The sequence below is a fragment of the Bos mutus genome, chromosome 21 (assembly GCF_027580195.1).
Source record: "Bos mutus isolate GX-2022 chromosome 21, NWIPB_WYAK_1.1, whole genome shotgun sequence".
Taxonomy (NCBI): domain Eukaryota; kingdom Metazoa; phylum Chordata; class Mammalia; order Artiodactyla; family Bovidae; genus Bos; species Bos mutus.
In genome coordinates, this window is record NC_091637.1 from 57,325,392 (window position 1) to 57,339,060 (window position 13,669).

Here is a 13,669-nt window from a genome sequence, read left to right on the forward strand (position 1 = left end):
TGTGAAATATTTGGATCCCAGGTAATTACCTTACACAGGAGTCAGCAACGGCTATGGCTATGGCTCTCAGCCAAATTTGGCCTGTTTTTGCAAATAAAGTTTTATTGGAACACAGCTATGCTCATTTGCTTATTCATTGTCTCTGGCTGCTTTTATGCTACAACAGCAGGGTTGAGTAGTTGTGACAGAGAATATATGACCCACAAAACCTGAAATATTTACCCTTTGGCCATTTGCAGAAAGTTTGCCAGTCCCTGATTTGACTTGCCAAAAAGTGGTTATTCAAACGAAGCATGAATCTTACTAAGGAAAATTTTCACACTGGGCCTTTAGCACCAGGGAATATATAATTTACAGATTTTCATGGTATAATTATTTAAATTTAGAAATTCTAACTCTTGCTTCCCCAACCATTGAAACCCCTAAGTTCAGTTCACTTGTCCCTTCAAATTGGTAAAAAAAAAAGCAACAAAAACTAAAGAAAAGGCAGAGTGAACTTTTAGAATTTGTGTCCTAGGCATGTTAACTACATACTTAGCTATAGCATGGATTGATTATTTCTTGAAGGGCAGGAACAGAATTCAAAATTTCTTTGGAAAGTCATAAACATTTAGACTGATGCAAAGTACAAAATCCAGTTAGTCATCGACTATTTTGTCCATTTGATTTAAAACATCCAAGTATTTGAAATATCCTAGTGATCACTTTTAACACTTTTCATCTTTGTACTTAGGCTAATGGAAACAGCCGTAAATAATTGAACAGAATACTGCACAGTTAAACAAACTACAGATCATATGTGGACAAAAAAAAAAAAAAACAACAACACCTGAAAGTGAAAGTTGGATATCTAGATTTTAGATTCCCGAGTAAGAAAAGGGAATCACTCAATGTTAGATTTAATGCTCAATTTTCTGAATGAGGTCTATTGAGAAGCGAAATTCTCTACTGCCAGCATTTTGCTAACAGTTATGATTTTTACATCTTAATAATGCATTTTCCTTTTCCCAAAGACAGATTACTGTGTTTACCACATTAAAGAAGGAATTACTGTGTGAGTAATACAGAAGCAATTTGAACAGCCACCAAATGAGATGATATTTTTATCTTTATAGAATGAGGGTGGATTTCTTGACACTACTTGTTACTTGCATTGCAAATAACAAGAGAAATGAAAAACCACACTAGTCACATTTAAATCACCGTATTGGAAAAACAGTTTTAGGTTGAATGGGTTTTACTAAAAAATGTTTATTCTGCTTTGCTTTAGAAAATCTGTTACTGAAACATTTTTGTCCTTGATATAGGGGACGTGATAAACAGGGCAAGAGAGTTCATTCTGTCTTTTCCTGTGTTTCAGATGTGTATAGACCCCTCCTTGTCTGTAGCTTTGGGTGATAAACCACCCCCGTTGTATCTCTGTGAAGAATGCAGCCAGCGGATTGCAGGGTAGGTGCAAGAAAAGACAATCTAATAGGGCGACGCTGAGAAGAATAATCACTTCGTCTTATATTGATTATGTTACCCTCATTTCCCATTAGCCTCTTTGTTTTTTAAAGGTTAGCTTGTCAGATATTTAATATATAGCAAACCTTCATTTGAAAAGACATCAGCTTTGAAATGTTTCAGTATTTCTCTGCATGTGACAAAAGACAGCAATTCCACTTAATAAACAGCTCCAATTTTCAAATGACCCTGTTAAAAAGGCCACAGTGAAAAAGAAAAGAAAGCTGTGGTTTTCAAACGTGACGTAAAATTCATATGCTTTTTCTGTGCTTGTTAGTTTCACAGAATCACACTCAGCTTTCTACAAATCATGCTGTATTTTGGCTGACTTAATTAGCATCTGGAGAATATCATTTAAAGATAACTGAATATGATGAAATGCCTATAATTTAAAATTTAACTGGAATGCATTAAACATTTAAAAAGTTTATTAAGATAGTGCTCTTAATTACATGTCCTTTCTATTAGAAGTGTTTTAACAATAGCGTGCAGCTTATAAGCATTCATGTGGAAGGGTAACATTGCAGAAAGGCTCAAAAATGGATTTTGTTGTTCTTTATAGGGACCACAGTGAATGGCTGATTGATGTTCTTCTGCCGCAAGGTATGGTTTTCAGGAAGGATGAATAATAAGTAAATTGTGACAGATGGTACAGGTGATTTGTCTCCTTTTGTACTGTTTTTACTTTACAAAGACAGCAACCAAAGTATTATTTACTATGAATATTCATTTATATGAAGCCTTGTATCAATGTCTTGGTTGTAATATACCCATACATGAATATTAAGGGAAGAAGTATCACTTCTACCAAAATTAAGGGTAGGTGTTGGAATTGGGATTCTGTATGACCAAAGCTGAATTCTGTCTTAAGGGATTTTCTGTGTATGTAACAGGTGTTGCCAAGGATATGCTTGCTGTGCCAGGCCAGAAGGAGAATAAAGAACATCAGTGAGGAGAGCATTGAATAATGGGTCTTTCTTCTGCCACTGTTACTAGCTCTGTGTTTTAAGGGAAAATCATTCAATGATCATGAGTGTCAGTTTCTCCTTCAGTAAAATGGGGATAAATAAATACATCTGGCCCATCTCAGTGAAAAGATGAGATTGTAATGCTTGCAGTTTGTTAGAGTTCTGAAAGCTATGCTGGCAAGCTGGCAGGTCAAAGAACATTTCTCTATGTATGGGGAGGCAGATATTCCAGTCACCTAACTGCAGGCTGAAATGACCAGGAAGAAAACTCTCAGGAAAGCAGAGGAAAGATGAAAGCTGGAAAAAGCTGGGGGTATACTGAGTAGACTGAGTGACTGATCTGATCTGATCTGATACTGAGTATAGATCAGGCACACAGGAGGAGCTTGATCTATAATTCAGTGGTAGATAATAGAAGAACTTACATGAAAGAATTTATGTGTAAACACCTTATGTTAACTAAATTCAGGGTTTTTTTAAAAAACTAAAGTACTTTGCTTGATGATAATTATACACCATTTCCTTATAGTTTAACTCAATATTAGATTATCTCAACCTTAAGAAATAAATTATTTAATGAATGCTCTGCATTTGTAAAATGGATCAATAATGTCAGCTCTATATCCTTCAAAGAGATATTTAAAAAATTATATAAGAATATCTGTAAAAAGATTTGGGTTTACATAGGTAAAGATAACTTTTCCCCTCTTAAATGAGGCTACCTTGCAAGTGAACTTCCAGTGCTCTGAGGTAAAACCCATAGTCAGGTTCTAAATTATATTTTAAATACAGTTAAGTCCCCTACATACAACCCTTCCAGTTGTGAACTTTCAGAGATGCAAACATGTGTTCGCATGTTCGATCTCATAAGTTGGTTCACATGTCTGGAATGTCTGGGGTGCGTGCATCCTCCACAGGTGATTGTATTTTTGTGTACTTCATTGTATAGTACTGTATTGTATAGAGTACAGTAGTCCAGTATCTTTATTTCAAGCCCAGAATGTCTGGAAGCAAGCATGAAAGCAATGGTTATGTAGCTGATTGTGTTAGTTGGGTACCTAGGCTAACTTTGTTACACGTGATGAACAAATTGGACTTACAAATGCACTCTCAGACTGAAACGTGCTTGTATGTAGGGGACTTACTGTATAGATATGTTGCTGAATTCTGGTCATCTCCAGATGATATTCATGGGTTGAAGAAAATTGATAATAACTTTTTATTACTTATCCAGAGAGATGACCCACTAACCTCAGCTTAAGATAAATGCCAGGATATCAAACTATTAAATAACCATTAATTAAACAAAATCTGTTTTAAAAACTGAGTTGTTAATCTCATTGATTTGACATTCACTAATTCATAATTTCCAGATGGAGTTTGGGAGACATTTACTTTCGATTTTGTTAGTAAGTTGTGATATAGACTATTAACAACGGTTTAATTTATTTTTGAGCACTTACTATTTCAGGGGAAATGTTAACAGATTCTTAGAAAAATTATTTTCAAGTTTTATCAACCACTAATTTTCTTGGAGATAATTGGTATGCCTACCACAAAGAGTTTTATCCATTTATTAAACTTAATCCTGAAGTACTAAGGTAGTTTGACAGCCTTACTCCAACTGACCTATCCATGGGTTTGAAAGATATTTTCTCTTAATAAGCCTGCAGCTGGTTTTGCACTAGTTAAGGACTGATGTTAGTTGAGAGTTTGAGTCTAATTCATTTAAGTTATTAAGTTTTTTTCTATAGTTCTGATATAGCAAATCATCTCCATGGCGAAACTCTAAGTATATCACATCAACTCAGTGTCATAGCATAATGGAACAGCAGTAGACAGGGAATCCAGAGACATTTCTGGATTGATTGGTCTCTACCATTGATAGCTTGTATGATCCTGAAGAACTCCTCTAACCCTCAATTTTGTTCTCTGTCAAATGACTGGGTGAGATTAAAATTATTTGATCTGAATTCTAAGTCATATCTGAGAAGGTTGAATTATTTCTAGGAATAGGTAAAGTATTTGCGGCACACAAGCATTTTAAATCTCATTAAGAATGAGTAGATGACAATTCATGAGACAAAGGAGAAAGATGTTTTGGCCAAATCTAGAGGTTGTGTTACTAAGCTTGTTTTACTCCTCTTCGTGGCTGCCCTTATTTAAAATGGGCTCTCATTTTTTGTTGATATTTTGTGTACCTTCCCCTTACAGCTGAAATATCTGCTATATGTCAGAAGAAGGTAAGAGCAAACCATCTGTGTGGTGCGGCATGATTTGCTGTGTTTGTATGTAAATTCATTCATTGACATCTGTCTCATTTCTGCACCATGGTTTCCCAGTATGTACATGTCACTGTATTTGTGAAGGGGGAAAGGAAATTATTCAGCATGCAAGATTGCTATGTCTCGATGGCCTCTATTTCCATTTCTGCTTTTGCTTACCCATCATATGCACAGTGTTTCTGAAAAATAATATGAAATAAAAGCATATGTGTAACTCTGGGGTAGAAACCTGAATACAAAAGTGAGTGACAATGCAACTTAATTTCGGTAAATGATGATCTTGTTTGCTAAAAAATCTTTATTGTTTGCAAGTGGAGTGCAAGTGATCCAACACTTGTGTGTCAAAAACATAACCAGACCAAATATATATGGAAAATACATATTTATATGTGAGGTGAATGGTATCTCTACTTAAAGATTCTTCCTTCAAATAGCCACTGTTCGTGACACTTTCCCTGAACTATTTCCATCTTCTTTTCTTGTTCTAGTTGTTTGAGAAATACAAGAGAAGGTAGTATGATGTCATACAAAGAACTCTGGACTGGTTGATTGAGATACTTGGATTCTGGTCAGCTGTCTTCCCATCTAGCTATGAGACCATGTACATGTCATTTAAACGTTTTAGGAGTTGATTATGAGTGGATACCTTTGGAGGGCTGTTTCAGTTTTCTATTGCCATGTAATAAACTATCCTAAAGTGTATTAACTTATAACAGCAAACATTTGTTTGATCACAATTTTGTGGATCAGCAGCCCTGCCTATGCTCACCTAGATAGTTCTCTTCATAAACTCCTCTAGGCTCACTCAGGTATTTGCAGTCAGTTCGTGGGTTTGCTGGCAATTGGCTGGTCCCAGATGACTTTACTCACATGTCTAGAGCCTCAACTGGGATGGCTGGAATGGTTGGGATGACTGGGGTGTCTGGCCCTCTCTCTTTCCATTAGGTGTCTCATCTTCCAGGAGGCTAGGCTGGATTTGTTCTCAAGGTATGAGTGTTCTGAAAAAGAGAGGAGGCTGCAAGGACTTTTGAGACTGAAGCTCAGTGGTAGCACAGCATCACCTCTGCTGCATTCCATTGATCAACGCAAGTCCAGAGCACAGCCCAGTTTAAACAAGTAGGCAAATAGACTCCTCCTCTTTTAGAGAAGGAGCAGCAAGAATTTTGTGACCATATTTAATCTACCACAATTCACCTTCTGCACATAATTACTTACATTCTTTCTGTATGACAAATATTCTTACCACCTTACGAGACCTGCAGAAGTCTAACCCACTTATGGCTTCAGGCTTAACGTCCTGTGATCTGCATCTGGTCTGCTCACTGATGAAACCCTTCAGGTACAAATTTTCTTGAACCAGAGACTGGTGAATTAAAAAGCAAGTTATGTGCCCTCTACATACCCAACACAAAATGGTGAGACAGGGATAGGATGACAGCAATAGACCTCTGTTCAAAAAGAGCAAGAGCAAGCAGATAGCTGTCACTAGTCTATAGCAACTCCAGCCATGAACATGTCAGCAGTTCTTCTGTCTCCAGGGATAGCAAATGTGCCTTGATTAGGGTCTGATTTTGCTTCCTGGGAGTAGTTTCCTAATTCATTTTTGTCCTGGGATCTTGCCTCCACTCTCTAAGACATGTTTACTTTTCAATAAGAAATAGCCCATGTTGCTGAGTGACTCTCCCAGCTTGCCTCCTGCGTGCAGAAATGGGGTCTGTAGACCTCTTCTTGTGTCACACTGTGTCCCTTTTAGTCTGCGGGTGGTGCTTTTACTCGTTTGCCTTTCTTTCAAAGTTTGCGGATTTTCAGTGAATCTCATTGGAGTTCAGTGCCCTCCAAGCCACATCTGTAATTCTTTTTGAGACAGTTCCTTTTATATTGTGGGCATTTCAGTCTGCCTTAACATTATTAGAAGCTATGTTCTAGCAGAGACGCTCAACTGGGCATTACCTTATATCTTTCGGAAGTCTTAACAAAGGATCATAGTCATTCACCATACTTTTGATTTCATTTTTATCCTGAGGCTATTTACTACTTTGAGGATCTTTTACAAGCTGGAGAGACTAGGATGAGAAACAGTTTTATTTCCTAAATTGACATATCCTTGCTCTGGTGGTATACCTAACATATTTGACACCCACAATGGATCATTTTTTAACACTCTCCTCATTTATGTGACAAAATTATTTTTGGTAAAAGCTTAAAATTAGCACATTTTATTACTTATTCTTTAATAAATGTATTTTATATGAAAGTTCATTTTGAGAACTTTTATTTGGTTCATAATAGATCCGAATGTTTCAAGCTTGCTTTGGGCAAAGCTTGTGTCTTTACCTCTTTCAGTACTAGATATTTCTACATTTGAACTGTAGGTTTGAAATAAATGGCAAGATTGTATCAAATACATTGTAAATCAACTATATTACAGTAAAAAAAAAAGATTATGTCAAATAAGCATCAAGAGACAGACTTTTCTTAATTTTGTTTTTGTTATTCGATGATACCACTTGGAATTATTTATTTATGTTTAAAATTCTAAGCAGTGAGGATTTCTCTGGTGGTGCAGTGGATAAGAATGCACCTGCCAATTCAGGGGACATGGGTTTGATCCCTGGTCTGGGAAGATTCCACATGCCATGGGCAACTAAGTCCGTGTACCATAATTACTGAGCCCACATGCTGCAAGTACTGAAGCTTCTCAACAGGAGAAGCCCCTACAATGAGAAGCCCACACACTGCAACTAGAGAAAGCCTGCACAAAGCAACGAAGACCCAGTGTAGCCAATAAATAAATAAATTTATGAAAAAAAATTCCAAGCAGTGAAACAGCGTGGTTTGAGTGAACATATGAAAACATACCCAGCTGAATCTGAACTCAAGAGAAATCTCTCTGGTTTACTTTTGAAATGAATGCATGTAGCTGAGTTCACAGGGTTGAGGACTGTCTGTGGCTTGGAAATCTATTATCCCGGGTTTCCCACATTGCAGGCAGATTCTGAGCCACCTGCAAAGCCTTATTTAAACTTAGTAGGTGCTGTAGAGAAATTAACACAACGTTGTAAATCGACTATTATTGTTCAGTCGTTCAGTTGTGTCCGACTCTTTGCGACCCCATGGACTGCAGCATGCCAGGCTTCCCTGTCCTTCACCATTTCCTGGAGCTTGCTCAAACTCAGTGATGCCATTCAACCATCTCATTCTTTGTCATCCCCTTCTCCTCTTGCCTTCTGTCTTTCCCAGCATCAGGGTCTTTTCCAGTGAGTCGACTCTTTGCATCAGGTGGCCGAAGTATTGGAGCTTCAGCTTCAGCATTAGTCCTTCTAATGAATATTCAAGATTTGTTTCCTTTAGGATTGACTGGTTGGATCTCCTTGCAGTCCAAGGGACTCTCAAGAGTCTTCTCCAACACCACAGCTCAAAAGCATCCATTCTTTGGTGTTGGCCTTCTTTATTGTCCAACTCTCACTTCAACTAAAAAAAAAAATTGAAAAAACTTAGTAGGAACCATAGCAATTGTTTAGAACTTTGACCAACCAAAGGTTATTTAGGGGCAAAGTATTTTATCACTGATATTATTTAGAATTGATGGCACGTGGTATTAAAGCATGTTAGGCTGACTTTCAGTTTATATTCCAGATACTAATGTATGCAGTATATCCAGATACTACCTAAGGAATCACTCAAAATGTAGCAGCATGAAGCAACAACTGTTTAATTATGCTTTTAGATTCTGAGGGTCAGGGATTTGGGCAGGGCACAGTCCACAGCCTATCTCTGCTTGATGATATTTGGGGCCTCATCTGGGAAAACTAACAGCCTCCCAGGTGGCTCATTGGTAAAAAATCCACCTGCCAATGCGGGAGACGTGGTTTGGAAGGTCTCCTGGAGGAGGAAATGGCAACCCACTCCAGTATTTTTGCCTGGGGAATTCCCATGGACAGAGGAGCCTGGTGGACTAGAGTCCATGGAGTCACAAAGAGTGAGACACGACTTAGTGACTGAGCATGCATGCACGCGCTGGGGAGACTTGAATAGCTAGGGGCTGAAATTATCTAGTGGCATCTAGATCATATGTTAGGGCTCTGGGATGGGGTGACTTGAAGGCTGGGCTTAGCCAGCCCTGTTGAGTAGAGACTTACTGCCTCTCCATATGCCTGGGCCATGACAGAATCCTGAGAAGAGTATCCTGATGAGGAAGCTTCTGAAGAGAGAACTTTCTCAGACTGCAAGATGTCTTTTTAGAGGCAGCATGTCTTTTTAGAAATTGTCTTGGGAGTCATATGAGTATTACTCAGCCGTGTTTTCTCAGTTCAAGCTGGCACAGCTCATTTGGGTTCAAGGCACATGGAAGCCTATCTGAGGAACCAAATCCAAAGAGCCTCAACCACCACTGGACTTCATTTAATGAGACCACCTTGAACCTCCAGCCAGGAATTTGCATGTGGAAAGAATGTAAATAATTTGTGACCAGGAAATAGGATAGGAGATTGTAGGCCTTAAACATCAGGACTTTATTATAGCTAATAACTACCCACTAAACCCATCTGTTCTGTCTGTTAGTTGCTCAGTCATGTCTGATTCTTTGTGACCCCAAGGACTGTAGCCCTCCAGGCTCTTTTGTTCATGGGATTTTCCAGGCAAGAATACTGGAGTGGGTTGCCATTTCTTTCTCCACACTAAGCCCATATCCACATTCCATTGTTTATGTAACAGTGGGAATCCCAGAGGAACAAAGACTAATTACAGTCAAAAGGAAGAAATAAGCACTAACAGTGTGCTCTGACATCAACCATGTTGCTAGTGATGTGGTTTGGTTTGGTTTGGAGAAGTCCCAAACTGGTAAAGATTCATGTGCTTCCAGAATGAAACTTAGTATGTGAAAGAGAAAGAAAGAGCACAAAGCAAGAAATATACCTCACTTGGAGAAGTCAGGACTGACTTGGATATTGAAGAAGACATAGGTCTCGGTGCAGAAGAAAGACATTGTATTTTAACAAATAATTTAAAAAACATTAATAAAAGGGAAAAAAGATCATAAAAATTTAAACTTGTTTTTATGATTTATTGACCCGAGTCCTGTTCAGAAAATGAGATTTCCCAGCACTTGTATCCAAAGCCTTGTGCTAAAATCGAAGTGGAACAAGCCTTACTTTGAAATGATTTTTCCGATAAGCAATTCAACACACAGTCAATGTCTGGATGTAGGTTTTGTGCTTGCTTTCTTCTTTCTTCTGTTTCCCCAAGATATCTGTCATGGAAGGTTCTCCAATCTTCTCCAAGCCCTGAGTTCATCATGGCTTAGGGTATTATTTCTCTGGTTCCATATTTTAAAAATAATGTTATTGGATAATAGTTGATTTACAATGTTCTGTTAGTTTCATGTGGACACCCAAGTGATTCAGTTATGCATATACATATAATCATATTCTTTTTCAGTGTTTGCCATCTTAATAAGCTCTATCAAAAGGGTGAAATGCTTTCTGACACAAGCTATTGAGTATGTGGTGGTGGCATCTCTAACAGGCTTGGGCACACTTTTATGGAGAGGTCAGGGATATTTCCTGACTGCTCCTCAAGTTGCTTGATGTGGGCGTGGGCGCTGCCTTGCCCCTCTGCTTCCTGTCAGGGCAGCTCTGATAATAAACTCCCCTGAACTCTGGATCTCTCTTTTTCACTGCACCATTTTTCACACTTCATCTGTTGATTCTTTTTCTGTAGCTGATGTTCAACAGCTGCATCTGTGAATGGTTATTACTGTGCTTTGATGTCCCCGTGTTATCAACTGACACATTCTTTAGGTCTTGATAGAAAGAACGCTGGTGGGGATGGGCAGGCCAGCTTCTGGGCCATCAGCTGAGCACAGCACAGCTCCCTACCTGTCCTTGAATGCATCAAGGACAGATGAGCTGCAATAGAAATGTGGTCTTTAGGAGATGGATAAAATAATTTTGAAAGTTTATTTTAGGGTTTAAAATTGTTTGTTTCCTACCCTGATGTGCTGTGCTAGGCTTTCTCTGGACCACAGTTTTCATTTTTTTTTTCATATTTCTGCTGAAAACTGTTGAAACACTAACTTGAAATAATCTAGGAAGCCCCCCACACCCCATGCCAGATAGCTGAGGTCACTTTATAGAGGACTTTTTAACACAGTTTCATTCATATTTAGAGAGTTTCTACTACTCAACAAACAGAAACCACTTCTCACCTTAATTTTTAACTATGACTGAAATCTAATTGGCTAGAGATGAGCTGCGTTTTGGAAACTAGTGACGCTTCAGGAAAGTCCTGCCTCTTCTAGTGGCCCTAGAAATTTCTGTTCGTTCCGATGGTTAGCCCAGTTTACCTCAGTGGTGAATTTTAATTGATTTCACTCTTTTCCTAGAACTGCAGTTCCCATGTTAGAAGAGCTGTGGTCACGTGCTTTTCAGCAGGATGCTGTGGTCGTCACGGAAACAGGCCTGTTCGGTACTGCAAAAGATGCCACTCAAATCACCACAGTAACGAAGTGGGGGCCGCCTCAGAGACCCACCTCTATCAAACCTCCCCTCCACCCATCAACACCCGGGAATGTGGCGCTGAGGAGCTTGTCTGTGCCGTGGAGGCCGTGATTAGGTAACAGGGTTGTTAGTAGCTTTCCCTGAAAACTCTGCCTTCTCTCTGAGCCACCCTTTCCCCATTGAGATGTGTACATTTAATTCAACTCCAAGAGCCCTCAGCCAGACAGCTCACTTTCTACAATGCTGCAGTGATGATGTTTTAATTCACTCATTCAACAAATATTTTTATGGAATGCCAGTTATGTGCCAGGCATGTGGTAGGCACAGGAAGACAGAAGAAAGTGAAATATGGTCTCTGCCTTCAAGTTACCCATGGTGGGGGGGGTCTGTAAAAATAGAAGCACGAATTTGCCAGCCAAAGTGGTGAGCACAGTGACAACACAGAGATGGGACTCTCAGGGAATGGAGAGGAGGCGCCCGTCAGAGGGAAGGGGTGGGAGAGAGGTGTCCCAGACTTGACTGCAGCAGCGAAGGATGGGAGAACTCTAGATAATTCGGTATTGGAGTAAACCAGAAGGCTGTGGAGTCAGATGGACCAGATCCTGCAGGCAGCTGGCTTTTTCTATCACATGAAAAAAAGCGAGCTTTACAAGCGATAACTCTAGACTTGTTCTCTTTTTGCATACTATTCACTGAGACAAGATTTTTAAAGATAAAGAAACAATATTAGAATGTATGTTTTAAAGATAAGGACTAAGTCTTCTGTTTCTCTTATCCCAGTGGCCAACACATGTGGAAGTGCAATAAATGTTTGCTAAATAAAACAATGCAGAAAGTTTGGAAAGAGAAAAAAACAACCATACTCCTGTCATCACCATCAGTTTTTTTTTTTTTTTTGCATATGGTCTAGTTTTATTCAAATGCTTATTTTACTTATATAATTGCAATCACAGTGTATCCACATTCTTTTTGATATAACATTATACCATTAGCTCCTCTCCACGTTGTGTAGTTTCCACATTTATCATTTTTAGTGGGTACACTAGATTGTTTTCCTCCACCATTAGACACTTCAATTTCTTCCAGTATTTTTACTGTTATTTTTGTGTATAGTGCCAGTCCTGTATTTTTTATTTATTTAGGGTACATGACCAGATGTGGCTGACTGGATCAAAGGGTATGAATATTTTAAGGACACTTGATACATTACCAATCTGATTTTCAAAGAGTGTATGTGAATTTCATACATCATGATAGTTTTTGCTACACCCTTGCCAACATTGTGTATTATTTTTTTAATTGTCATCTTCTTAGAAAATTGAAAAAGGAATCTTTTTTGTTCACTGTCAGGTCTTTGAATTCTATTAAATGTTTTTCCATTTGAGTATCAGTTCCTCAAACTGTCCTTGATCATGCATTTGATGTCCACGTAGCTTCATATGGGACTTCCCTTGTGGCTTAGCTGGTCAAGAATCCACCTGAAACGCAGGAGACCTGGGTTCAATCCCTGGGTTGGGAAGATCCCCTGGAGAAGGAAAAGGCTACTCACTCCAATATTCTGGCCTGGAGAATTCTGTGGACTGTATAGTCCATCGGGTTGCCAAGAATCTGGCATGATGGAGTGACTTTCGCTTTCACTTTTTTCTTTCATAGCTTCATATTAGATATAGGAGAAGCATTGGCTTCTAGTGGGATGATTGTTGAACTTAAAGCAGAAGGCATCAGTTCTGGTTGATTCTTACTGATTGGAGGAAGTAGTCTCTTTGTGCCTCAGTTTATAGATCTCTGAGATGGGGATGGAGTAGAAAATAACAAGGACATGAGGTCCTTCCAATTTAAAGGAGAAATGAGTGATGCTTGAAAACTTGTGAAGTAACTGCTCTGAATAGGGTCATTATCTTGAGTGTGCTTTTGGGTAGTCTTACCTGAAATTTCTCCTCTTCCGCAGCTTGTTGAAAGAAGCCGAGTTCCATGCTGAGCAGCGGGAACATGAGCTGAATCGCCGGCGGCAGCTGGGCCTCTCCTCTTCGCATCATTCCCTGGATAATGCTGACTTTGACAATAAGGATGATGATAAGCACGACCAGCGGCTACTCAGTCAATTTGGAATATGGTTCTTAGTAAGAAAAGAAGTTAATTAATCTCTAACATCTTATGTTTTATTCCAACATTGCCCTGGTGATGAGTTTCTTCTGTTCTTTTTAGGGGAAGTAAATAGTAAACGGTGAAAAATTAACCTTTGCATTCACCACCACCAGTGTGTGTGCTCAGTCATGACCCCCAGGGACTGTAGCCCACCACTTTCTTCTATCTGTAGAATTTTCCTGGCAAGAATACTGGAGTGGATTACTGTTTCCTCCTCCAGGGAATCTTCCCGAGTCAGGGATCGAACCCCATGTCTCTCGCGTCTCCT

The 13,669-nt window shown here is 39.0% G+C and overlaps 1 protein-coding gene across 3 annotated transcripts in view; it reads left to right on the forward strand.

Annotated features, from left to right (window-relative positions):
- Positions 1-13,669, forward strand: part of UNC79 (unc-79 homolog, NALCN channel complex subunit) — a 211,751-nt gene that overhangs the window by 49,577 nt on the left and 148,505 nt on the right. For all 3 annotated transcript variants that reach the window (XM_070358461.1, XM_070358463.1, XM_070358462.1), the window contains exons 6-10: positions 1,361-1,449; positions 2,069-2,109; positions 4,689-4,717; positions 11,142-11,371; positions 13,205-13,376. In XM_070358461.1, coding sequence (XP_070214562.1) covers positions 1,361-1,449; positions 2,069-2,109; positions 4,689-4,717; positions 11,142-11,371; positions 13,205-13,376 — 561 coding nt within the window. The remainder of the gene's footprint in view (positions 1-1,360; positions 1,450-2,068; positions 2,110-4,688; positions 4,718-11,141; positions 11,372-13,204; positions 13,377-13,669) is intronic.